Below are 26916 nucleotides of genomic sequence, written 5' to 3'. Positions count from 1 at the left end.
TGGACTGGTTGGAAGAGCTGAACCCCAATATTGACTGGATCCACAAAACAGTGACTATCAAGTCTGGGGATGATCTGATTCAGTTGCAAGGACATGTATTCACTGACAACACCTGCCCCACCATTTCTTCTGAGGAATTACACTTCATGTGCGTTCAAGGAGAAGTGGACCACTTGGTGTACCTTTGTAATGTTGCCGACAAACCCAAACAACCTGAGAAAGAATCAGTACCCCCACCGCCTGAAATTCAGCAGCTCTTACAAGAATACTCTGATGTGTTTGCAACACCACAAGGGCTTCCACCCAGCCGAGCGTGTGACCACCGGATCCCCCTATTGCCGGGTGCTACACCAATTAGCATACGGCCTTACAGACACACTCCCGAAACGAAGACAGAAATTGAAAGACAAGTCGAAGAGCTTCTTGCATCCGGCCTTATTCAGCACTCCCACAGTCCATTTGCTTCACCCGCAATCTTGGTTCGTAAGAAAGATGGGCAGTGGCGGCTTTGCATAGACTACCGTAAGTTGAATGCGTTGACTGTTACCCCAAAGTTTCCACTCCCAGTTATCGACGAGCTGCTCGATGAACTTTCGGGTGCTAGCTGGTTCTCCAAACTGGATCTCCGTGCCGGCTACCATCAAATCAGATTGGCAGAGGGGGAAGAGTACAAAACCGCATTCCAGACTCATTCTGGCCATTACGAATACACGGTGTTGCCATATGGAGTAGCTGGGGGTCCGGCTACATTTCAGGGAGCCATGAACCACACTCTGAAATCAGTTTTACGCATATGTGCTTTGGTCTTTTTTGATGATATATTGATCTTCTCAGCTACCTTCGAGCAGCACTTGCAGCACCTTCGAGAGGTTTTGCACCTTTTGCGCAAGGATAAGTGGCAAGTCAAGGCTTCCAAATGCTCTTTTGCTCAGCGAGAACTTTCTTACTTGGGGTTCATTGTTAGTGAACAGGGGGTGTCCACCGAACCAGACAAAATTCAGCAAGTCCAACAGTGGCCTGTTCCGCTCAATGTCAAACAGTTGCGTCAATTCTTGGGGCTTTCAGGATATTATCGCAAGTTCGTTCGTCACTATGGCATCATTGCCAAACCTTTGACACATTTGCTGAAGAAACATGTTCCTTTTGTTTGGACAAGCGATTGCACAACTGCATTTGACACCCTGAAGCACTCTTTGGTGACAGCTCCGGTTCTCGCTCTACCAAATTTTAGCAAGCAATTCATCGTCGAGACTGACGCAAGCGACCTGGGAGTCGGAGCAGTTCTACAGCAAGAGGGTCATCCATTGGCATTCTTGAGTAAACCTTTGGGACCGCGTAATAAGGGGCTGTCCACTTACGAAAAAGAGCTTCTTGCAATCTTGATAGCCGTTGAACATTGGCGACCATACTTGCAGACAGCCGAGTTCTTGATCAAAACAGATCAACGCAGCTTGGTGCATCTCGAAGACCAACGGTTAAATACCCCATGGCAACAAAAGGCATTCACCAAGTTGTTGGGTCTTCGCTACAGATTGTGCTACCGGAAAGGAGTTGATAATGGAGCTGCCGACGCTCTCTCTCGGCGCCCATTCACTGACGTAGATACCCTATATGCAATATCACTTTGCCAACCAGAGTGGCTCAATGAGGTGAAAGAAGCTTATGCCCAGGACGCGGCTACCCAGAAGATCATTGATGATTTGTGCAAGGATCCTCAATCCCACCAGCACTACTCCCTATCGGACGGCATCTTGCGCTATCAAGGAAGAGTTTGGATCGGGCGAAACAATCAAATGCAACAACAAATGTTACTTGCGGGGCACCAATCAGCAATAGGGGGGCACTCCGGAGCACCGGCCACTTATCAACGTCTGAAATCAGTGTGCGCGTGGCCACGGATGAAACGATCCGTTGTGGAATTTGTACAAGCATGTGATGTTTGCCAGAGAGCCAAGCCAGAGCGCTGCAAATACCCAGGCCTGCTTGAACCACTCCCTGTTCCTGTTCGTGCATGGCAGATGGTGTCTATGGATTTCATTGAAGGATTGCCACAATCAGGGCGGTACAACTGTATATTAGTCGTTGTTGACAAGTTCTCCAAATACAGCCACTTTCTTCCTCTGGTTCATCCATTCTCAGCGTCTCAAGTGGCTAGCACCTACATTGATCAAGTGTACCGACTACATGGCCTTCCTGACTCTATTCTCTCTGACCGGGACCCCATCTTCACGAGCAAGTTTTGGCAGGAACTCTTTCGTCGATCAGGTACAACATTGAGGATGAGCACACCTTACCACCCGGCTACAGACGGCCAGACGGAACGCATCAACCAGTGTCTAGAGACATTCTTACGATGCTTTGTCCACTCCTGCCCCAAGAAGTGGAGTACCTGGCTGGCATTGGCGGAATATTGGTTCAATACCAGTTGGCACAGCGCTCATGGCAAGTCCCCATTCTTTGTGCTCTATGGCCATGATCCTCGACATTGGGGAATCGAAGCAGCATCAGCCACCCCGGTCGTTGACCTCAACACTTGGCTTTCTGAACGTATAGAGATGACTGCTCTGATCCGTCAACACTTGCTGCGGGCACAAATGCGTATGAAGCATCAGGCCGATAAAGGGCGGTCTGAAAGAATTTTTGCTGTTGGCGATTCGGTCTACATCAAGCTTCAACCTTATGTGCAAAGTACTGTCGCTCGCCGTGCCTGCCATAAATTGTCTTTCCGCTACTTCGGCCCCTTCCTCATCCAAGAACGCATTGGCCAAGTTGCTTACAGAGTGGCCTTGCCGGAGACCTCGCAGATTCACCCGGTGTTCCACGTATCCCAGCTTCGCAAAGCTCTGAAGCCAGGTGTGTCCATTTCCCCAGTATTACCACATGATTCTAACCAGTTTGCTGTTCCTGTTGAAGTTCTTGACAACCGTCAGAAGGTCAAAGCAAGCTGTGTGGTGGATCAAGTTTTGGTGCGTTGGTCAAGTGATGGACTTGATCCCACCTGGGAGGACCGTGACGAGCTCCAGTCGCGTTTCCCCTGTGTGCAGCGGCTTGGGGTCAAGCCGCAACTCAAGGAGGAGAGGGTGTTAGCACCCCTGGCTCCAGTGGGCCAGGGTCACAGCTAGATGCGGACCTGACAGCTCCAGAGCCCAAGGCCCAACGAGAAGGAACCGGAGGCCCAACCAGAGAATGATGGGAGGGCAGTGGGTGAACGCGGCCCGAGCCTATAAGGAAGCAGCGAGTGAGACAGAGGAGCATCGAAGATCGATCAAGGCACGCACGGCACGGCGGCGCTACCTACTACCTTAAGAACCCTAGTTCCTCTTTCCCCATCTCCAATTCGGCACCTTGGTGCTTGTAATCTTCAAATCTTGTGAACCACCACATATTCTGAGAGTAATACTAGTGCCCCGTGTTAACAAAGATGTGATGTGCGTGCATGGGGAACCTACACGGCTCCTCACACCTCACGTGCACCGTGGAAAACACCAACGCCATGGTTAGTTTTGTGTGGATGGACGGGATGCACTTGCAGAGAAACGGCTGTTGGCTCTCACGGTCACAGCAGCAGGGACGCTGCTTTGGACTAACACTCACCGACCAAGTGCTGGATCGGCGCCGTCTGCTCTTCTTCATACTACTATACGCAAGCTGATGCATGCATGCATGGATGCATGAAGTAAGATCTACCAGATTCTTCTTCTACTTCATGCCGATGCATCTCCCTGTAATTACCAAAACATGTTTGATAAAACAACTAACCGTAAGTCTATGCGTACAATTGCAGCAAATATATACTAGCAGGTAGCAGCAACGATACTAGCCCAGCTGTGTGTAGCTATTTCATTATATCCAAATAATGGCCAACACATCGCCACTAGCAGCAGCTAGCTAGTTGCAGTAGGATGATTAACATTCTCCCCGTAATCATGTATGGTCCCTGGAGCTAGCGCTGCACATGACCGGCCGCGAGAGATCGAGGTCGACGGGCGGATCAGGCAGCATGCATGTTCGCAGAGACGTTTAGGGCACTCCTTTAGTGCGTGGCGGCACTGTTCATCTCCTCTGGTGTGCCCGGAAGACAAGGGTGTGTGTCCTCGTGGAGGGCACAGCTTGCAACCCCAGCTCGCCTACTTTATTCCGAGTCACCGTGAGCTTTCTTTAGGGCTAACCTTTCTCGCTCTTTGGGGCTGGACGGGCGCTTATCGACGATGCCCGCCCGACTGATGCGGGGAAGACAGTGGGTTTGGATCATTTGATTATGCTACCAAGGAATGATCACGAGATGGTAAATATAATATGCTCGGAGTGAGATCCACACTAGATTGACACTTTCAGTTCTACTCTTGCATTTTCCAGAAGAGATTTGGCAAGTAGCTATATATATATATATATATATATATATATATATATATATATATGTATATATATGTATGCTTCCATGTACGTACATGTACAGTACTTTCATCATTCAAATGGTGAAAAAGAACAGACTCTACAGGCCTGCTAGGTTCCACTTACAACATGAAATCAGATTTTCTACCAGCTCGGCCTGAATTTCTTGCGGTTTGCAGTGAGCCATGTCAGTCGCAAAGTTTGGGATAGCCAGTCTAGTCCAAGCAGGTCGCACCAGCAGTCCATGCGATCCAGTGATTTGCCTGGGAGACAGCGTATTATAAGGCGAGCAAGCCTAGGCTGCCGTCCCCTGGCCATGGCTCTTCCCGCGTGTAGCTCCTTGCGCCTATTCGTGTGGTGGGTGGGTTGGAACTAGCGGAAGAAGAGGGGATGGTGATGTGCACGCGCGCGCTCTCGCTCGGCACGACATGCATGTCAGAGGTCGATTTCTACAGGTGTGCGCGCGTGACGAGTTTGACCGTTCCGTTTCCCAGTTTCTTTTTCCGCGGGAATCTTTTCGCTGGATTCGTCTCCGTTGGACGGGACGAACCGTCCGCGCACGTACTATACTCCATATGCATGCACACGGGCGCATATCGTTGGTTATTGGATTCTTCTTGCCGCTGGGTTAAGATCCAAGGATATGTTGGCACATTTTGAGCTTAGGACCCTTTTCCATGCATGGCATGTCTGGCATTACTACTACTACCTGTCTACTTCAGCAAGTCACCTCTCTCTATATAGCCAGTGCATGAGCATATACGTAGTGCAGGACTGGCCTAAAAAAGAGACAAAAGGTGTGCTTATTTTAGTTGATTCTTCAGATAACAATGGCGTGGAGTAATCAGATAAACATCTGGAGCTTTAAAACCCAGGACAAAAGCTTTGTCTCATCGCATTAATCAAGGAAGAGTTTACAAACCAGAACAATGACAACCATTACATTTGCATGACAAGTGTAAGTCTAGCATGGTAGGTGTGTTCTTGGAGATGTTTGCATGTGCTTCACCTGCTAGTTTGTTGAATAACGTGTTTTCATGTCTTCTTCTTCTTCTTCTTCTTCTTCTTCTTCTTCTTCTTCTTCTTCTTCTTCTTCTCCTCAGCGGCAGACATGGTGAAGATCTCGTCCCCTTCGGGCTTCGCCTCTGCCCGCTGGCCGGGCAGCCAATGGTGGAGAGGGCCACATGGGCAGCTCTCAGGCAGATGGCGGCACTTCATCTTCAAGTTGGTCCTTCGGGCTTCCATCCTCCTCGAGTAATTTGCTCGTCATGATGGAGACAATGGAGATCTAATGTAGGTTCCTGTTGTCTTCTTGGGACGGCAAGGTTTAGGTTTCTCATCATGTGTATGCAACAACAAGATTTGATGCTAGACACACTTCGGATCGATTCAAGGGTTCAACGGCTAACAAAGGCTACAAACTAACATGCAAATGTACAAAGGATATACAGTGAAGTGTAACTTCATACCGGCGAAGCCCTGGTCCACTAAAATGCTCGCTGGTCTAGGTAGAAGCCTCATCAAAGTCAATGAATGGAAGAGGGCAAACTCAGGAGCAAGATGCATTCGTCAGCTTCAGCATGGGGACCTCATCGTTGCACCATCAACCTGTTGCCAAAGAGGACCTCCTACCCCCTCGCCCTGGCACGAAGGGCTTGATCCGTCAGACGATGAAGAGATCTTAAAGCACGAAAGTTAGCTAAACACCAGACAATCGAGGAAGAAGGGACTGTGAGCACGACCACCATCGCCAGCCATGCCATGCCACCGTGAACAACCCCCACGATGACGCAATGAAGAGACCTAGCAGGCTCCTCTTAATATTGTGATTTCACAATCATTTAAGCTTTGTATGAGATATTTAGGATCAAAACTCAATTTTGATCAATAGATGTACGCGTTGTATTCTGAAACAAATGAATATATGTTTATGCGACTTAAGAAATCCTAGCTGACCTTACGTTTCGATTCCTTTTCCACTTCTTTTCTATTCCTTCTCCTACTGCATTGTAGTAGTAACATTTTTCTTATTGTTATTTGTCATTTCTTTAATACAGTACAGACGCAGACACTCATACACACGCACATGCACTCATCCCTATGAATCCACGCACGTACAACCTACCCCTATGAGCATATTCGAGATTGACCCAGCAAATCATCTTGAGAATGACAAAGTCGCCATAAACGCCTTTGTAGTCGACGGGAATATTTTCCCCCTAAACGCGCTGGAAGGTCTAGAATAAATCCAGAAAAATGTGAGTCATGACCCGTAGATCTACACACAATTTATTTTCATGGAAAATTGTTTATATGTCCTATAGAGAACCAAAAACACAACTACCACCACTGTTACGTTCTCATATAAATACTTACCTCTCCTAGCACATTCCCCCCTTCTCTCATGTGGCCAGGATATTTTTCTGGCCACTGCTGCACTCTTCTCACGTTGACCCAAATGTAGCTAGTGTTCTAGGTGCTTCTCAAAAAGGGGTATACCCTCCTCCCCTATCAGCTTCCACCTTACCTCGCCAATGCTTCCAGTGCTCTGATCAGGAAGAAACCAACTATTGATCTATCGCAGCTAGCCCCGCGGGCTGTTCTATCAATCGCCCGTCCCATAATGGCTTCTGGGAACGACTGGTTGGGGTTCTCGCTCTCCGGCCAAGAGAACCCACAGCCGCATCAGGATAGCTCGCCGCCCGCCGACATCGACATCGCTGGCGCCAGTGGCTTCTATGGCCTACCCACGCAGCCAGCTCCCGACGCTCAACTCGGTGTGCCAGGTCATCATCAGCCTTCATACGGGATCACGGAGGCCTTCAATAGGGGAGCTCATGAAATCCACGGTGAGAGGAAGAAGCTAGCCAGTTTGCCGCGTGCACTCCGATCCAATGTTATCTAGCTAGGTTGTAGGTATGTATCACTTCTCCCGTTCAAGGTTTCTTGTTATTTGATGTGGCTGTAGATTGGAACATGAGGGGTGATCTGGACTACAACGGCGGTGCGTCCGAGCTCTCGATGCTCGTCGGGTCGAGCGCAGTCGGCGGCAAGAGGGCGGCCATGGAGGCCGAGACCGAGCCCAAGCTTGAGGACTTCCTCGTTGGCAACTCGTTCGTCTCCGAGCAAGATCAGGCCGGTGGCTTCTTGTTCTCCGGTGTCCCGATGGCGACCAGCACCAACAGCAACAGCAGGAGCAACACCATGGAGCTCTCTATGATCAAGAGCTGGCTCCGTGACAACCAGGTACCCCAAGCGCCGCACCCGCAGTCGCAGACCGGGGCGCCCGCGCAGCAGCCGCAACCCCACGAGGAGATGGGCACCGACGCGAGCAGCTTCGATCCGCTGGGGAGAAACGGCGCGTTGGTGGTGGCGGGGAGCTCGCAGAGCCTGGCGCTCTCGATGAGCACGGGCTCAGGATCGCACTTGCCGATGGCTGTGCTCGGCGGCAGTCCCAGTGGGGGAGTCTCAGAGAGCACCTCCTCGGAGAACAAGCGGGCCAGCGGCGCCATGGATTCGCCGGGCGGTGCGGTAGAAGCTGTCGCGAGGAAGTCCATCGACACATTCGGGCAAAGGACGTCGATATATCGAGGTGTAACAAGGTTAGAACATTATATTATTAATTACTGGTTGATTTCTTATATTGTTACTAGTCGATTTCTTCACATTAATTGTTGATCCATGACCTACACTAATTAGTCCATTTCCAATTGGGCTAGTACACTGGCATTTCAAATTGGGCGATCAATCTAGCGAGGAACTCTTTAAACAGACATAAGGGATCTATGCTAGTCAGGATAATACAAGCTAGAGTACTTTGATTTCGTGCCTGTAATTTGGTGATTATTTGAGCACATATGTATAATTCGTTGACCGAGAAAAGGTGACAAATCGACTTAGTTATTATATCCAATGATTAATATATAGATGCTCCCATTTTTCATCCACGAGTTAGGTAAAAGACTTTCACCCTGCTTAAAAGATATAAAAGAACCACCACATACATACAACAAAGTTCAAGCACAGGAAAAAATAAACATAAGCCCCGCTGGGGCAACAACACAAACGTGCCCTAATAAATAAATAAAATGAAAGGGCCACCAAGTGGCTGGCAGATCAATGGCTAGGGGGTGAAGCAATACGTGTCTCGCCGCAATCACCGCCCATCATGCCGCCTAACCGATCAATGGTCAGGTATATATAACTAAGAAGTAATATGTAGCTCACTGGCTAATTAAGAAACGACTTATTCATAATTGAATTGAATTACTTGTTCATACGAGTACACGACATGATTCATACTATAGCTACCACTTAGTACTTACCACACAATTTGAACTAGTATTAAGTGTTGTTCTTTTTCTCCGGAACTCTTATGATATCTTCTACACTAATCTACACCACTATAACCCGAGTGCACCAAAATAAGAGGTATAACTAAATTAACTGTTCTAGCTGACCCAAGTACCCAACACAAATAGATAGTGTGGCTCTTTGCTTTTTCTCTGGATAAACACAGAAGTTTTTATATAGAGCTCTTTTATAGACCTCTCAAAACGAATGTGCTTCAATGAATGATGAATACAAAGTCATATAAAATGAGAAAATGATGCTCTTTTTCTCTGATCAACATACTCTTGCACATACATCTACATTATATTAGAAATGGATGTATTTTTTTTTAACAACAACATGTACATTTTGAATGTGCTAACTATATATATTCTTATGTTCTTCAATATTCCTTTTCAGACATAGATGGACAGGGCGTTATGAGGCTCATCTCTGGGACAATAGCTGCAGAAGAGAAGGGCAGAGTCGCAAGGGTAGGCAAGGTAATAAAAATGGCTATATACTTCCTCTTTCTCTCTCCATTGCACAACAATATATACACCCGTGATGTGCTATTTACGCATTTTATCTTGTGTTTCCCTCAACACTCTGCATGACTGCATCACCATCGCCTCCGGGAATGATACTGTATTGTCCTCCACAATCAGTTTATCTGGGTATGCTTGCCTTACTCTCTGGCCATTTTTATTTATTGGAGTTTACCAATTTAGTTATTCCACCTTATGATTGTGATCATGAAACCTTAGGTGGCTATGACAAGGAGGACAAGGCAGCAAGGGCTTATGATTTGGCAGCACTCAAGTATTGGGGTACAACAACAACAACAAATTTCCCAGTAAGCAAGTTCTGATACTATTTTTATGGCGCTTTTTCCTTGCATTGCTATTTTCATTTCTGCAAAACATCTCAACCTATTTTTATTGGAACATAATAGTTTTTTTTACAATGGTAGATTAATACCTACGAAAAAGAGGTGGATGAAATGAAACATATGACTAGGCAGGAATACATCGCATACCTAAGAAGGTACTATCGCGAGCCGACGTTCATCTCATATTGAACTACTATCACACAAGTAAATGGAATATTGCACTATCAATAAGTTGATCCGACAAATGCAGGAATAGCAGCGGATTTTCCCGTGGTGCGTCAAAATATCGTGGTGTAACTAGGTATGTTACTAGGTAATTCGGTCTGTTATGTTTACCATAATAATTTATGTCATGTGGAAATAGCTAATGTCCGATATGTATTCTTAGAATTAGTAGGCATGCACGTAAGCAAACATGTATGTTAGATACGTTATCCAAATGGATGTTATATCTTTTTTCGATTTTCTAAGTTCTAACTATATAAGGCTGAGATCTTTACCAGGCACCATCAGCATGGGAGATGGCAAGCAAGAATTGGGAGGGTTGCAGGAAACAAGGATCTCTACTTAGGCACCTTCAGTAAGTTATTGATCAGATATAATTAACCCTCTCTTCGGATCCTATCTAATTGCTGGACTAATGAAGATCCTTAAGACTAAATTATGACTAGTCATAGTGTTATAGCTCCAAGATCTAAGTCATCGACCAGTACTACTTATTTAGTTACTTTTTTCTTGAACTCTTCGTCTCGTAAAGCTGAAGGTTAGATCTTCTATATGTTGCCCTATGGGGCAATAAAATAGTGGTCACTGCACTAACTATGTCCCAATGTACCTTTTCAAGTTTTTGTCTCAAAGTTGTCTAAGAAAAGAGAAAACCTTGGCATGGAGTCAAGGGCAAAGTTGAAAACCCTAGTGATTTGAATCACACACTTGCATCCTAGAGCCGCCTATGTATAGCTGCATGCATGCAATATGAAACATATATATACATCGTCACATATGCATGCAATGTGGGGGGACCAGCCCTAGCTAGCTAACCATGCATCCTAATCTCGTACATCCGTAGGCACCGAGGAGGAGGCGGCGGAGGCCTACGACATCGCGGCGATCAAGTTCCGTGGGCTGAACGCCGTCACCAACTTCGACATGAGTCGCTACGACGTCAAGACCATCCTCGAGAGCAGCACCCTGCCGGTGGGTGGCGCGGCGAGGCGCCCCAAGGAGGTCGCTGATCATCCAGAGGCTGGCGCCACGATCTGGCGGGCCGGCATGGACGGCGGCGTCATCTCCCAGCTGACCGACGTCGGGATGGGCACGTACGCGTCGTACCACCACGGCTGGCCAACCATCGCATTCCAGCAGCCCTCGCCGCTGTCGGTGCACTACCCATACGTCGCCCAGCCGTCTCGCGGGTGGTGCAAGCCCGAGCAGGACGCCAGCGTCGCCACGCAAAGCCTGCAGGACCTCCAGCAGCTGCACCTCGGGACCGCCGCTCACAACTATTTCCAGGCATCGTCGAGCTCCACGGTCTACAACGGCGGCGGGTACCAGCAAGGCACCAGTGGCAACGCCTTCTTGATGCCGGCTAGCACCGTGGTGGATGAACAGGGGCACAGCAGCACTGCCACCAACCAGGGAAGCACATGCAGCTATGGGGACGAAGAGGGGAAGCTCAATCTCGGGTACGATGCCATGGCGATGGCGAGCACCGGCGCCGACCCATACGCGGCGGCGCCAACTGTGAGCATTGCGAGGGCGAACGGGTACTCCAACAACTGGAGCTCGCCGTTCAATGGCATGTGATGATGGTGAAGAGGGCAGACGCTAGTAATAGCGGGATTCATTAGCTAGCAAGACAGTCGAAAAGTTTGGTCAGGGTGTTGCTCGTTGTTGCGTTTCAGCTCAGGGTTCCGGCTAGCTCTTCTTGGCCGGGTGGATGACACACGTAAAGGTGCTGTGCATGCATGCCTTCTGGAAGCTGGTAATGGCAAGTCAGGATAACTAAAGCTAACTTGTCCTGACTTGCTGTTAGTTTTGGGTAGTTTCAGAAGGATCAAGTTAATCTCTAGGACAAAAGCTGATTGTGCGATGGCAATAACTTTATAATTCCAGTGATTCGACTTACATTGGCTTTCCATTTAGTTAGCGCATCTACAGCCGTATACGATAAATATGACCCCTCAAAGAAAAGGGCCTGGTCATCCTTTATTTTGCATTTGTTGCAACCGTATACCAGAATTTGATACCTCAAATCCATACTACGCCATGTAATTACGTACTATCAAAACCTGCTTAATGTTTTTATTTAATAATATGGTTGCATGCATCGATTGATGCAGAGGCCGAGGTAATCTTCATTTTTCAAAAAAAAACTTGAAACATGCTTAAACTACTACTCGTCGGAGATGTATATGATGTACTAATGTCTACAAAAAATGTTAAACGTGTTAATCATGTATTAAGAAAATGTTAATCATTTATTTAGAAAATGTTAAATGTGTATACATAAAATGTTCCTAATGTATATAAAAAATGTGCAATGTTTATGAAAAAAGTGGACATAGAAATGTAGGTTTTAATAATTGTTAACCATGTATTTACAAAATGTTAAACATGTATATAATAATTGTTCCTGATGAATATAAAAAATTGTACAATGTGTATGAAAAAAATTAGACATCAAAACAATATATATTTTTTAGAAAATATTAATCATGTATTTGAAAATATTAAACGTAACAAAATTTTTCCTCATGCACAAGAAAAAAAAGGAAAACTTAAAAAACCAATAAAAATTGAAAAACTAAAACAAAGAAACAAAGAAAAATGAAGAAAGGGAAAAAAGAAAAAAAATGATAAAGAAACAAAGAAAACCAAACAAAAATCCGAATATAAATTGTGAAAGAATCGAAAAAACCAAGGGAAACAGAAAAATCAACGAAAACCATAATAAACAAAGAAAACCAAAAATAAAGAAGAGGAAAAAGGAAAGGGGAAAAAAGAAACGAGAGCAAAGTGCGCCGATAGTGAAGGAACGAACAAAAATGGAGCGACACAATACTGTTGAGCGCATGGAAAATCTTCATGAGAGGAAAGCATGTGACCCAGTTCTTTTGATTGTCTCCCAGAAGTTTGACAATTGGACCTCCTCCTAGATTCTCCCTGGATTGTCAAATCAAAAAAAAAACATGGATTCATGATTCGGGAAGAACCTGAGGGGGAGGTCCGATTCGCGAGTGCCCTCATGTCAAGGCGAGCGCCAGATGGGCCGGCCTAGCTTGCGGGAGGCCACATCCTCATTTGTTTCCTATTTTTTGTATTTTTACTTCAGAATATTCTATATGAAAACACTTTACATTTTTTATAAAAATGGTTAATCTTGTATGAAAAATATTAAATTCTTATAGAGAAAATATTTCTCATGTATACAAAAATTACAATGTGTACGAAAAAAATGATTATGTATTTAAAAAATATTAATCAAGCATTGGAAAAATGTTAAAAAAATATTTAAAAATATTAATCAAGTATTTGAAAAATGTTAAACGTGTACACAGAAAATGTTGAGCGTGTATTATAAAAATGTTAATCTTGCACTTGAAAAATATTAATCAAGCATCTAAAAAATAAATGTGTATAAAAATATTGACCTTGTATTAAATAAATATTAATTGTGTATTTGAAAAATGTTAAGAACACAAAATTTTAAAATGTTAAAATGTGTATAGAAAACATCTTTTTTTAACATAGTATAAACGCAAGCGCTCATATAAACGCGCATACACTCATCGTAATGAAAGCACACACGCACACCCTACCCCATAAGCACCTCCGAGAGACTGGGCCAACATATCATCTTTAGATTTTACGAAGTCACCGTAGGCGCCTTGTAGTTGACGGGAATGTCTTCTCACACTGAAAGCGTATCGCCGGAATTCTTGAAATAAATCCAAGATAAAATAGGAGCACCAGGACTTGAACTCTGATGGGCTGGGGATACCACTGTCCACCTAACCATCCCAACCACAAGTTGATCCGCGTATTGAAAACATGATGACCATGTATTTTTTTAATATTGTATTTGAAAAATGTTAGTGAAGCATTTGAAATGTTAAAAATGCGTATTTGAAAATCTTGACCTTGTATTCAAGAAAATGTGAAACATGTATGTTAAACATGTTTTTGAAAAAAATGTATACAAAAAATACATCATGAAAACGAAATAAAACAGAGAAAACAAAAAACCAATGAAAAAAGAAAAAGACAAAGGAAACCAAAGAAAAAACAAAAAATAAACAAGTGAAAACTGATTAGAAACAAAGATAACAACAGAAAACCATTGAAAACCAAAAAAGAAAAAGAAGAAAAAAAAAGTAAAATGGGAAAGGAAAAACCCATAGAAACCCATGAAAGAAGCAAAGAGAAATCAAAAGAACAAAAGAAAAAATAGAAAAACCCGATGTATAACGAAACCAAAAGAAGACCGAATAAGAAATACGAAAACCAAACAAAAAACAAAAGAACATGTAAGAAGAAAAAACCCAAAAAACACATCCGCCAATAGATTGACGACTGAGCAAACGGGTAACACGCTATTGGACCGCCCCCTACGCTTGCACGCTGCAGGGAAGTTTCAGGCGAGACATAATATAGTCGCGCCCTAAGCGGCTGAATCCTATTCGGCGCCTTAAGCACCGAATACAGTGCATTTCGTATAGAGCGAACACCTCCTCTGTACACTTGTTTTTTTAGCTGGGCCGGCCCGTTCTACTGATTTCTGTTTGTAAATGCACACCCCCTCTGTACACTTGTTTTTGTAGCGGGGCCGGCCCGTTTTACTGATTTCTGTTTGTAAAAACAAAAACTAGCGCGTGCCAGGTCTCGAACTGCAATACACGCTACGCAAACCACCCTGCTACGTCCACCTTACATGCTCAATAGAAACTTCTTCCTTCTTTTCATCTTACTTCTTTTTCTTTTTTCTATTTTTTTCCTTGTTCTTTTATCATTGTTCTTTTTTATTGGGAATGGTTTTGTTCGGTTTTTTATTCTTCTTTTTCTTAATGCTAATTGAAAGAAACTTTTTAAAACCATTGAACTTTTTTCGAAATTGATGAACTTTTATCAAATTGAACGAACTTTTTCAAAATCGAATGAACTTTTTTTCAAATTCAATGAAAATTTTCCAAATTTAATGAACTTTTCTCAAATTTGATAAACATTTTTCTTAAATTTGTGAACTTTTTTCTTCAAAATCGATGAAATTTTACCAAATCCGATGAACTATTTTGAAATTCGATGAACTTTTTTAAATTTGACGAACTTTTTTTTCAAATTCGATGAACTTTTTTTCAATTTTGATGAACTTTTTTGAAATTTGATGAACTATTTTTCTGAGTCAATGTTTTTTTTCAACTTCGATGAACTTTTTAGCAAATTCGATGAACTTTTTTCTAAGCACAAGAGTACATACTGTAGCCAACTGTTTTTTTTAAATCTAGCCAAATGGTTTTTTTCCTTAAGAAAATGAGTATGTACTGTAGCAATTTAGCCATAGAAAAAAAAAAAGCAATCGAGGGGAGCCAGGGATGAGGGAGCGGGGGGGGCAGCGAGCGGGCGAACGGGCGTTACTGGGCCAGGCCCAGTCAAGCTACGCAGCGGGCGCTGAAGGCGCCAGGGAGGAGCTCTCCTCTAAGCGAGACATAGCATTCGGGCCGATTCTCAATATTTTGAGAGAACTGGGATGAAAGAGGTGCTTGGTTGAGGGCCTGGCGTGTGTTTTCCCAGCCCAAATTGCCTAATCGCCTCCGATCCACGGGGCTAAAGAAATTCGAGTCCACGGAGCCGACACAAAAGCCTATCGCGAGGCGACGGAGCGGCGGCGCCAGAAATCGAGCGGAGCCGCGGTGCTGCCGGCGACGCCTCCGACCACGACGGTCGCCTCTCTCCGGTGAGCTCTCCATCTCCTCTTCCTCTTCCTCTGACGATGGATCCCTGAACCTCTTCGCCCCCTTCCTCCGCCCCGACACCGGCGGCTCTCTCCATCTCTCACCTCCTCGTCCTACTACGGCAGAGGCCTCGCCGCCGCGCGCGCACTTCCCCTCGCTGCCGCCATCGAATCGAACCACAGCTTTCCGGCACTGGACACCACGCACTCCGGCCGCGCCCTGTTCTCCTTCTTGATCTCTTCCTCCGCTCCTCCGGCGAACTTCTGTGGAGGAGCAGCTACCACTGCTTCCGGCGTCATCACCCGCGTGGCTTCGTCAACCTCGTCGTTAGAACTCTGGAACTTATCCTCTCCATCGTCACACCCTATCCATCGTTCCGTGTTGGTACCTTTTCTTGTCGCGAGTCCTGACCTACCCCCAAATCCCCAATGCGACTCTAAGCTGCCGCCGTGCCCTCCCTTGGCGTCACCGCCGGCGCCTCCCCCTTCCTCTCCACCTCGGCCTCCCACACGCGTCCCCATTCTACCTCGTCGCGTCCTTGCTGTCTCAACCCTGTCCGCAATTTTTGCCGTTGGTTCCGAGGCATGACCACTTTGTCACCAGTGAGTTAAAAATCACTGACCTTCAGATAATTTTGGCTGTGAGATGTATAGCATGCACATCATCCTGATCCGCCCCTGACTGCCATCATACTATGAGATTTAGTCATGCGTCCACCACTGGGTTTATCCATGTTAAGAGTTGGAATAATGGACACATTTTGATTACATATTCACTGCTATCATCCACTGTTTTCTGGTAACCCCTCATAGCCGGATGAGATGGTTTTGTCCATTAGTTGACACTGCTATTGGCTAGGCTAATCGAATTTTTTTACAGTTGCAGATTTTGTCCAAGATCCTGCTTTGCACACGATGCTGCCTTGTCAAGGAATAGCTACTGCAACCGCAAATTCTCAGCTATTTGGATTCCCTGCCGCAAGCCGCTATGGATATCCTGCAAGATCATCGGTTTCTTCTAAACAAGCGTTTCTTAAACTGCGGGCACCGGCACTTCGTTGTGACAAGAAAATCCCCCCTTTGAGAGGTATTCATTTTCTTGCTTATGGATATTTTACTCAGGCACAATGCTGTGACTGTACTCTGAGTTCCTGAGCTCTTGTGAAGGAGCTTTTATTTCTACATCATAAACTAGTGTTAGATAATCTTATATATTTGTCAGCTGAATAAATGTCTGGATATGGTTGGATGTAATCATATTGTGTTTAACTGCTTAATGATACCATTCACTTGGTGGGCCAAGATTTCCTAGGCTTTTATGAGTAACATAGGCTTTTAATATTGCACAATATCGTTGGAGAGCGATTCCTTGTCATGATTTTTATGAAAGCTCTTGAACACTTGTTTCTCAAATGATAAAATGGAAGTGCGAAGTTATATTATGGAAGCTTAAATTAATTTCAAGTTCTTTCGCCCTTGCTGGTAAAATAAGGACTGTAATGCTTAAGCTCACTGATAGATGCTATCAATAGAGTATATCAGGGATATACCATATCTTTACTTGCTGAATTATTTCCAAAGCTCCAATGTGCTTGATGGCCCCTGTGTTACTGTTCCTCTAAATATGAGGAAGGATGAAGATTTGGGGGCACTAATCTGTTACTGCAAAACCTTACTACAGTTTTGCCTGTACATATTCACAATGTTGTAGGATTGGCATTATATTGTTAGTGATACATGAAAAAAAATATTAGACTTGAAAGGAGAAGTTTCTAGCACAGTGCAGTTAAATTGTACATAATGCATGCATTGACAGTATCAGGCCTGCAGATCATGTCATGTCTATTGTCTTTATAAAGTTACAAGCAAATTATTTCATATTAACTCATAGTGGTATCTTGAAATTCAACTTGCATTACAAGTATACAGATGTATAGTTATCGTGAATACAACTTCCACATTATTTTATATTGGCTCTTTCCTGAACATTGAATACCATGTGCTAACTTTACTTATGAATATTTGGGAATCTAAATTATATTTATCCATAATTGATATTATGCTAACCTTTGCCTTACAAGATATTTCTTACTTTCAGCTTGTTTTGATTTTTCCGCTCGTGCCGTATCGTCATCCCTTGCAAAGTGTGATTCTGTAACGGGCAACAACCCCTTCAAGCCATTGCCATCAATCCGCAGCTCGCACCCAAGATCTCAAGTTAGTTGTCAGGCATCTTTAGCGTCTTTCAGCTACCCTGAGCTATCTTCTAAACCCAAATGGTGGTGGAGGACCCTGGCATGTGTACCTTATCTTCTGCCGCTGCACAACATGTGGTCGCATGCAGATGCTGTGTACCAGCTCCATCCATACTTGCAACAGTTTGGGCTGTTTTATGCCTTCATTGATACAATGGCACTAGTCCCTGGATGGCTATTCCTGATGATCTTCATGACTGTCTACTTCTTTGTGGTGAGACGGAAGTGGTCGCCGCACTTTTTGCGCTATCACATCATATTGGCCATTCTTCTTGACACGGGCTCCCAGGCTCTGGCGACCATGTGCAACTGGAATCCAAGCATCGTCTTTCAGGGTAAACCAATGGCGTATTTCTGGATGACACTGGCCTTCATTCAGATCTTCACAGTTGTCGAGTGTATGAGGTGTGCCCTTTCAGGAATGTATCCTAACGTTCCATTCATATCCCACACAGCGTTCATCCATTCTGATTTGAACCTGTTCAGGTAATTGGCTAGTGCAAATGTGCATCTGGAAATGTAAGAGGGGTTAAGGAACCGTGTGTGAGATAGAGAACTAGCTGAGGAAAAAATGGTTTGGAAGTGTATTTTGGGACATAAGAAGGGGATGCAAGTATATGCAATCATCACGGGTAATTGTAGTAGCTTCTCAAGACTCTGCAGTGTTGGCAGTGTTATACTGCATGTTTTCATGAAGTTCCAGGGGACACCTGACTTTAAATTTTGTGTGTGGCTTGGTTTGTAAACGACAAGCAATTCAAAATGATGTTTAATTTGGCCAGTATGCTTATGTTGGAGCTCCTAAGTCTATTCTTCCTCTTATTGTGTTTCCTTTGAGCTGTTGAGCCATTTAACTCTGGCAATCTTAGAATTTCGAGAATGGCATGTTAAGCCGTTCACTATGGTATAATTGCTTCTGAACACCTTTGGTAAATGACCACCATGCTATAATTACTGGAGGAAAGTGTAATCAGTAGAGGTGAAGGTGTACTTGCAGGGATCTAAGCCAGTTACTGGAGGAAAGTGTCATAATTACTGGATCCGGCTTGCCTGCTTCCTCCCTGTGCTCCCATCCGTGCTCCCACTTCATCCTACGACTGTCTTTTTTTTTTTCTAATCTAATCATCTCCCCCCCTGATTTTAAGGGGGTGGGGCCGGGCCTTATTTTGTTCCAATTAAATAAAGCCACGTAGACGAGAGCACTGATGGGCACACGACGGGGAGCAGACAAGTCTTGTCCGTACTTGCAGGTTGCTTATTTTGCCGCCCCTTAAATGAAGGCTAGAATCTGCCGCAGCTAATACAAAGCTAATACAAGTTTTTGCAGGACACAGGCCCAGATATGTTGTTGTAGTTGTTTTGAAGTTGAAACCGAGATGAGTTGGTGTATTAATCTGGACCGTACATCAAATTAGAGTTGAATAAATTCAGATATCCCATGGTTGACGCCTCACGTTTTCTCGTATGTTCAGAATCATCACGATATTATAAAGAAAAGAAGTTAGCTAGCCAAACAAGATTTTCATAATCCACCACACATGAAGTCTAAGTCACCTCTCTATGTAGTGTGCTGTAATAACTATATTTGGATAGCTTATACTATTGTGAAGATCTACAGAGTTACAAAATCAAAATGTTGTACAATTAGATTATCTTGCCACTATATTTGGCTGTGACATTTGCCAGAAAAGTAAAGTCAATTCCATTTCGCTCAGGTACTCTCCTTTAGCTATGGCTACAAAACGGAAACGTCGAAAAAGCGTATGAATGAAGAGAATAAATCGGATTGCCGCAACTTGATGCTCAATAGCGCTGCTACCCCTGCTATTAGTTCAACAACCCTGTATTTCTAATCTCAGTTCTCAGACTTTCAGATCAAGCTCAGACTGCGATGACAGTATGCCGTGCTTCTGTGTTTTCTCGCTGATTGGTATGTAAACCTGCCGCTCTTTGCCTCCTGGTTTGGACGACGCATACCCGTACCAAATCATGCCAATAACAGCTATGGTCATGCCGAGTGCGACATGGAAATTAAGGCCCTCTTTCCCGAAGAAGAAAAAACCCAGGGTCAGCACAAGAATAGTCTTCATGTGGCCTAGAACTTGAAACGAGACAGCTGTGAATCGTCCGATGCATATGAACTGGCTTAGATTGGTACCAACAGCAATTATGCACGACAATACAATGAAGAACTGAAAAAAGAGTGAAAAAGGAAACATTAGTCCCCAGTTTACTCTGGTAAAAGTATTTTAGGTCACACAACTATCAACCAAGAGAACGGTTACAAACCAAACCATGTTTCCCATGCTCATATCCTAGAATTTCAAGTAACTGGAGTACTTTATATATATCACAAGAAGCAGATATATGAAACATTACTCTGCCATTGACAGTAGAACTTCACTAGCTATTCTAAATCAGGCATACTTGACCTATATGCTTCTATATTATTTGAAGCAGCTCCTGTATTGTAATGACATATTTTAGCATTTCAAACGGCATCACATGTTAGCTTATGAAATACTATTTAGAGGGTTGATATGTACGATCTGTTTCTGTAAGATCTGTTTACTTCACAATAATCAAGAGGAAACAAATATACACAAAGGTGACTACTGAGAGTGACATTTTCTGTACTGAACACTAGATTATACCTGGGATAATACAAAACTGAAAATCATATAGATTGCAGTTACCCTCATATCAAACATCACTTCTCAGCAGTAATATATTCATAGTGACAGACATGTTATCCTAATCCCACGATGATCATTAAAAGCCTACAGATATAAATTATAATGCTACAAGAACTGGCGAGGACTAGATAAGTTTCTGATGCAACAAATTTATAAAGAAATAAGAAACAAACTGATTCAGAATAAAGCATCACGTACCGTAACTACCATGGTATAATCAAAAGTATCAACTCTTTTGTCAGTCAACCATAAATCCACAAAAGGACCAAATATTAACAACGACGCTGCCTGAGCAGGAGCAGTATGACCCAAGAGGTTGAATGAGCCAAGCGAGTACTTCCGTTGAAGATGATGAACATACTGCAGGAAAAAAAGAAGGGTAGATACATCACATATCCCATTAGGACAAGGCCTGCTAGGAATGCGCACAAACAAGGTACAAATTCAAGCACCCAGGATACTCACATGCTGTTGTAGTGCAGTGCTCCAGACTGCTATTATTGCAGCTATCAACCCTTGAGAGTTCACACTAACATCAGTTACAGTACACACAGCAACGCCAACTAGGACAAGCATTATACTGAGCTTTGTATCTCTTGAGTAACGAACTTTGTCAAAGAGGATTTCTAGAAAACACAAAACTGGAATGATACACAACTTGGCAATCTGAAACAGCAGAAAGTGCAATTTAGTATATGCATTACATTCTAAAATTGAATAGAATTTAGTTACTCTCTTCACCTGATAGAATCCAACAGAGTTCCACATCAAGCTAACATTCATCCCAACAATTGATAAGTTTGCAAAGAAGACAAATTTTACTAGTTCTGGCAATGGTAAGTAGGATGGCTGAATATATCCCAACCATTTCATTACTGATGTCATCAAGGTCGTGGTTAGGAAATGCAGCCCAGTTAACGTTGTAGCTGTACAAGCAAACCATGGCACACAACATTAGTAGAAGAAATCTGATACATTTGCTGCATAACCACAGTAAGTTATAGATCAGTGATAACACACGTGAAGTTGAACGTCTGAGCATTGTCTCACCAAAACTAAAACCATGTGTAGCCATTAAGGCCTTGTTGGCCATGATTATACCAACAGATGTCACAACATTGAACATCCATGCTCCAGCATCTAATGCAGCTTTTCTCTCTGCCTTGCTTCCTGGTGCCACACCCATACTTTCTTGTCATGTAGGGTGTAATCCAATTTTCTAAGTAGTGGAGAGTGCACCTTCAGTAGCAATTGCAATCAAGACATTAGTTTGATAACTACATGAGTATAAATAAAACTCAGCATCCCACAAAAATCTTAAGGTCCCAACTTTTGTTTTCGAAGATTTGTTAATATTAGTATAGAGAAGCTCCCTGATGTGGTGTATGTGAAATGGAGTTCAAGAATGGATGCATGAACTTTGATATTAAGACCACAAGTGAGGCCTGGAAAAGATACAAATTGCACACTAAACAAATAAGGCACATGGCATCAGTACAAAGTAACTAGCACCAGCAATTTATTGGAGAGTCCATATCATATTGTAGCTGGATCTGTGACTTTGTAGCTTTATAAATTTAAAGCCTTCGAAGAGAGCTAAAATAAGTGAACTGCACAAGTGGTGTATAATACGACAAAAGAAAACCAGGAGGTTAATCCACTACATGTAGCAACATATGGATTATTGCTCCAGCACGCCAATTCAAGACGATAGATGACTCGATACAAAAATATACTTTTTCGGCAGCAGAGCTGATCCAATTCATGAAATTTGTCTAAAACCTACTGATTTCTAAAAACATGAAGTTGGTTATAAATGATTAAACTTCCTCACATAAATGGCATTTAAGTTTAACAGGTCGATGGTGCATTACGCAACGAACACAGGGAATCAGGACCTAACACAGGGCATGGGGGCTCAGTTGAACCCCCGATTTCTCTTGAGGATGAACTGCAATTAGTACTCTACTATGCAGAAAACACATCTGCACCGAATGGTGGATCGGAGTGCCCAATCCAGAAAGAAAGTTAGGGTTCGTCACCTACAAAAGAAATCAATCCATTTCCGAGTAGATTTCCGCTCCACGCCTGTCCAGTGGAGGAGAGGTGGAGAACGGCGGCTTTGAGACCAGAATTCCTTCGAGGTGGCGCGCTACGGTGGAAGGAGGCCAGTGTTCGGGGGAGAGGGTTCGGCGACGGTGGCCTGGGTAGAGGATTCGACGAAGGTAGCCCGGGGGAGAGGAAAAGGAAGGAATGAAATGAAGTCTGGAGGAGTGAGGGCCTGAGCGAAGTATTTTTCGGTTTTTAGGAATGTGGATGTAAAAGGAGAAACTTGTAGGGCCAATTTTATAAGTTTATCACTACAGAGTTAGAGTTTTTTTTATTTCATTGAAGAAAGGAGATCTATTTATTAAACCGGGTGAGTCTGATCTGGAATGCATAAGTTTACAATCTCCTATGTGCCGGACCTTAACCACACCGTTATTTTAGGGCTAGTGCGTCTCATTGTCATCAATTCACGGTTAACTACATTCTCATCACGCCTCATAGATGTGATTTCAAACGTTATACCCCCGGCTAGCATGCTCCTCACCTCCTGATCTAGGATAGCCATGCAGACTTGTTTATTTCCGTCATATTGCGGCAATAAAGCCATCAGTTTCCATAATGTAAGGTAGAGTGCTCCACTCAATCGCAATGTGAGGCCCTCCTTGCATGCTTTCGTTTCTGCTTTCAGGGCACTTATCCAGCTGAACAAATGGCGGCAAGACAAGAACACGGTATTTCTTGTGATGTCTGTAAGAATCATGCCTGCACCATCGTTACCTTCAGACTCGGGGTATGCGTCGTCCACATTTAGTATCAACTAGGCCGTAGGCGGTGACTTCCATCGTTCTGGAGGGTGACCTTGGGGTGCGATCTTCCTTGAGCTAGTGCGTGAACCACTGCCATACGAAATCACCATCTTCTCTTCTGCAACATCGACCATCTGGTATTGTTGATGCAAAGCAACGAGTCGATGTAGCTCCCTAGAAATCGACACGGCGCCTCGATGGGGTGCAAGCATGAGAGAACCACTCCATTCCTAATGTACCATGACCACCACAAAATCATGGGCAGGGGAGCCACTCGTCTTCAATGCATGTGCCGTGATGAGGTGTAGTAGCCATTCGTGCTTGGTGGGGACGGCATTCTTCAGATGCAGCTTCGTCCTGTCATGCGTCATGGCCTCTCAAAAGCCCAATACCAATGGGTATCTGTAGAAGACATGGAAGGAGTTCTCTCGTTCCATCCCATAGACATGATAAATGTTAGAGACCTCGAGATATTGTTAAACTTTGTTGTCCATAGTGGAATTAGTTGCTAGCCTCCCAGAGAACATGTGTACCTTGGGAGGGGGGAAGGGCAACCCCACAATGCCTTCTAGACAGCACGACGACCGTCTAATGCCTTGGTCGTGGCGCACATATATATAGAGGTGCGAAAATGCTCCTAGAGAGCGAGTTGATATGTCAAACGGGAGGTGAATACTCCATTCAGCCCACGCCACGACATCCTCATACCTAGGGTTAGCTAGGTCTAGGGGTTTCACTCCAGCATCTCGATCATTTTCAGGACCCTCCCTTCTAATGGGCTTGCATGTACGTAAAAGGATAAAAATTATGACATCATCAAAGTTCCTCCCATATTCCAAAAAATCGAAAAAATATCTATATATTCTATTTTTAAAGGACTTTTATTACTCAATAATCGATATTGCAATCATGTTTACATAAACGAACAACGTCGTCTAGGCCGGACACAAGCCAAATTGCAGTCTGGCACTGAAATCTACCAAAGTTTGCCATATAATGGCTAGTATTATTTCGATAATGTCATATGTGAGTAATACAAGTTCTTTAGCCCTTCACACGATATTTGATCTCATGGATGAGGAGTGCATTTACGCTCCACACTTTTTCTCATGTTATTAGCTTCTAGGCAATGAGATTCAGTGTGAATGTCCAAGTGAAAGTGAAAGTTATCGACCAGAGGGGGTGAATGGGAGATTTTTAACAAATTATTCAAAGATCCGAGTTCTTTGAAGAAGAACAACACGAAGAATAACTGAACAGAAGATAGACTACAATATGCATGCAGATCAGAGTAGCGACAAAGTCATCATGACGAAATAGAACATGCATAGAAAGTAATTGATCATACAAACATGCAAGAATAAAGTAATATGAATTAAATAATGCAAAACTGGAGACAAACAGAACAAGGCATGAACTGATGAAATTTTGAAAGTTTTCAGACAAAGTCTTCAAGAGGAGGGAGACAAACTCTTCAACACATACGCGGAAATTAAGGAGTTGAAGAAATAGAACTAGATTGCTCGATGAAGACAATGGATTTGTTTGACCAATACCAGTTGCCGCGACAACTGTACATCTGGTTTTGGAGGCTTGAGATTTAACTCGGAAGACACATAGTCTTCACCTTATTCCTCTTAAGCTAAGTCACTTAGACCTCGCCTAATAACTCATGGTAAGTCTTCAAGGTATACTTCCAAAACCTTCGCAGACTCGTCCTATGGCACTCCATAAATTATTCTTGGGTTCTCAGAACATGACGTCTAACCGTCTGGAAGATCACAATATTCTAAGGTAACAAGCATCAGATCACACAGGAAATCTCCTTAGTGATGCTCAATCACTTTTGCTTTGGGTGTATGGGTTTGTCCTCACTTAGGATTCTCTCAGATTCGTCAAAGGATGTGTTGCTCTAGTTGATGTTGGAAATATGCCCTAGAGGCAATAATATTTGTATTATTATATTTCCATATTCATAATTAAAGAGTTTATATTTCATGCTATAACTGTTATGATCCTGGAATATGCTATTCAGTGGAAAACTCATATGCACATGTGGAATGATAAACGGTAAAATAAAAGGTTCATAGTCTCGCCTCTAAGACTAGCTCAAGTTTTGTTGGTGATCACATTTTCCGGATCTTACGATATCGTTAAGTGTAACAATGATCCTAAAACAACATTGAGATTATGACGTTGGAAGAACGATCATATTGAACCGACCCAATCTTGTTTGTCATGAATTGAGTTAATATCGTCTACATTCAATTGTAATAACACGGAGTGTTAACTTGTGAAATTGCTCCTTAGACCATGAGAGTATCATGATCACTTCTTACCGTACAGTGGGCTTTGGGGTTGCTCAAACGTCACTTGTAACATGGTGATCATAACGACAACTTACAGGATCATCAAAAAGTTTGACAAGTGATTGGATAGCTCGAGAGTGGGATTTGCTCGATGATGGAGAGATATTCTTAGGTCCCTCTCGGTGTGACGACATCAATTATCGTTTGGCCAAACACACAATAATGAGAAAGAAGAACAAAGTCGGTAATGAGGATTTCAGTATAACGAGCATAGTGACGACTCAGGAGGATACCGATGCATCCAGGGTTTTGTGAAGTATCGCGAAGCAAAGGGAAAATCACATGATAACCAAAGTTTCACTCGAATACCATTCATGTGCTCATAGGGACCGATACAAACGTCCACGGTCTCGTTGTCGGTCATTGAACGAACGGTTTCGTTCATGTCTATGAGTTACTGAACCTATAGGGTCACAAGCTTAAGGCAATCACGACCTGCTGAGTGATAACCCACAAGTGTAGGGGGTCGCAACAGTTTTCGAGGGTAGAGTATTCAACCCAAATTTATAGATTTGACACAAGGGGAGCCAAAGAATATTTGCAAGTATTAGCAGTTGAGTTGTCAATTCAACCACACATGGAGATTAAATATCTGCAGCACAGTGATCAGTAGCATAGTAATATGATGGTTTTGATAGCAGCAGTAACAGTAATAGTAATGGTAACAGTGGTAGCAATGATTTTGTGGCAAGTGTAACAGTAACAGCAGGAGTAGTAACTTAGCAAGAAGAATAGGTGGAAAACTCGTAGGCATTGGATCGGTGAATTCGTTGGATGATGTAGGATCAAAAGTATGTCTATAGGGGGTGATTAGACTACTTGACCAAACAATAATCTATCCTTTTCCCAATTTTAAGTCTTGGCAGATTTTAACAACTTAGCACAAGTCAAGCAATCAACCTACACATGCAAGTCTAAGAGTATAGCAGTGGAATGTAAAACATTGCACATGAAGGTAAAGGGAGGAGTTTGGAGGGAGCAAACGCAATGTAGACACGGAGATTTTTGGTGTGGTTCCGATAGGTGGTGCTATCATACATCCACGTTGATCGAGACTTCAACCCACGAAGGGTAACGGTTGCGCGAGTCCACGAAGGGCTCCACGCACGAAGGGTCCATGAAGAAGCAGCCTTGTCTATCCCACCATGGCCATCGCCCACGAAGGACTTGCCTCA

General features: G+C 43.6%; 3 protein-coding genes across 5 annotated transcripts; 2 read left to right on the top strand and 1 right to left on the bottom strand.

Moving 5' to 3' along the window:
• Positions 1 to 6808: 6808 nt before the first annotated feature.
• Positions 6809 to 11743, top strand: LOC125517630 (AP2-like ethylene-responsive transcription factor PLT2). The gene is made up of 9 exons (XM_048682836.1): positions 6809 to 7241; positions 7361 to 7994; positions 9145 to 9227; positions 9393 to 9401; positions 9492 to 9580; positions 9698 to 9771; positions 9867 to 9917; positions 10120 to 10196; positions 10686 to 11743. The coding sequence occupies exons 1-9, from the start codon at positions 7016 to 7018 to the stop codon at positions 11420 to 11422; spliced, it is 1980 nt and encodes a 659-aa protein (XP_048538793.1). The 5' UTR covers positions 6809 to 7015; the 3' UTR covers positions 11423 to 11743.
• A 3641-nt stretch (positions 11744 to 15384) lies between these two features.
• Positions 15385 to 18611, top strand: LOC125513613 (protein TIC 20-I, chloroplastic-like). 2 transcript variants are annotated; one of them, XM_048678775.1, is made up of 3 exons: positions 15385 to 15569; positions 16453 to 16653; positions 17665 to 18611. In XM_048678775.1, exons 2-3 carry the CDS (start codon positions 16482 to 16484, stop codon positions 18309 to 18311), a joined length of 819 nt encoding a protein of 272 aa, XP_048534732.1. In that variant the 5' UTR covers positions 15385 to 15569; positions 16453 to 16481; the 3' UTR covers positions 18312 to 18611. The 2 variants fall into 2 exon arrangements, with proteins under 2 accessions (XP_048534732.1, XP_048534730.1); XM_048678773.1 differs by having other exon boundaries at positions 15399 to 15569; positions 16447 to 16653.
• A 778-nt stretch (positions 18612 to 19389) lies between these two features.
• On the bottom strand, positions 19390 to 22812 carry LOC125513612 (UDP-rhamnose/UDP-galactose transporter 6-like). 2 transcript variants are annotated; one of them, XM_048678772.1, is made up of 6 exons: positions 22560 to 22812; positions 21568 to 21756; positions 21259 to 21443; positions 20983 to 21183; positions 20716 to 20877; positions 19390 to 20013 (listed from the first exon to the last, which is right to left on the bottom strand). In XM_048678772.1, exons 2-6 carry the CDS (start codon positions 21701 to 21703, stop codon positions 19684 to 19686), a joined length of 1014 nt encoding a protein of 337 aa, XP_048534729.1. In that variant the 5' UTR covers positions 21704 to 21756; positions 22560 to 22812; the 3' UTR covers positions 19390 to 19683. The 2 variants fall into 2 exon arrangements, with proteins under 2 accessions (XP_048534729.1, XP_048534728.1); XM_048678771.1 differs by having other exon boundaries at positions 22564 to 22810.
• Positions 22813 to 26916: the final 4104 nt, after the last annotated feature.

The sequence above is a fragment of the Triticum urartu genome, chromosome 6 (assembly GCF_003073215.2).
Source record: "Triticum urartu cultivar G1812 chromosome 6, Tu2.1, whole genome shotgun sequence".
NCBI classification, from domain to species: domain Eukaryota; kingdom Viridiplantae; phylum Streptophyta; class Magnoliopsida; order Poales; family Poaceae; genus Triticum; species Triticum urartu.
The sequence above is the reverse complement of the archived record's forward strand: the minus strand, read 5'-3'. Positions and strand labels throughout refer to the sequence as shown.

Excerpts from the sequence above, each read along its gene's own strand:
- LOC125517630 (XM_048682836.1), top strand. The coding sequence starts at position 7,016 with ATGGCTTCTGGGAACGACTGGTTGGGGTTCTCGCTCTCCGGCCAAGAG. Across the intron at positions 7,242-7,360 it reads GGGAGCTCATGAAATCCACG|ATTGGAACATGAGGGGTGAT; the intron begins GTGAGAGGAAGA and ends ATGTGGCTGTAG. Across the intron at positions 7,995-9,144 it reads ATATATCGAGGTGTAACAAG|ACATAGATGGACAGGGCGTT; the intron begins GTTAGAACATTA and ends ATTCCTTTTCAG.
- LOC125513612 (XM_048678772.1), bottom strand. The coding sequence starts at position 21,703 with ATGGGTGTGGCACCAGGAAGCAAGGCAGAGAGAAAAGCTGCATTAGAT. Across the intron at positions 21,184-21,258 it reads ACTCTGTTGGATTCTATCAG|ATTGCCAAGTTGTGTATCAT; the intron begins GTGAAGAGAGTA and ends CTGCTGTTTCAG. Across the intron at positions 20,878-20,982 it reads GCACTGCACTACAACAGCAT|TATGTTCATCATCTTCAACG; the intron begins GTGAGTATCCTG and ends TTTTTCCTGCAG.
- LOC125513613 (XM_048678775.1), top strand. The coding sequence starts at position 16,482 with ATGCTGCCTTGTCAAGGAATAGCTACTGCAACCGCAAATTCTCAGCTA. Across the intron at positions 16,654-17,664 it reads GAAAATCCCCCCTTTGAGAG|CTTGTTTTGATTTTTCCGCT; the intron begins GTATTCATTTTC and ends TCTTACTTTCAG.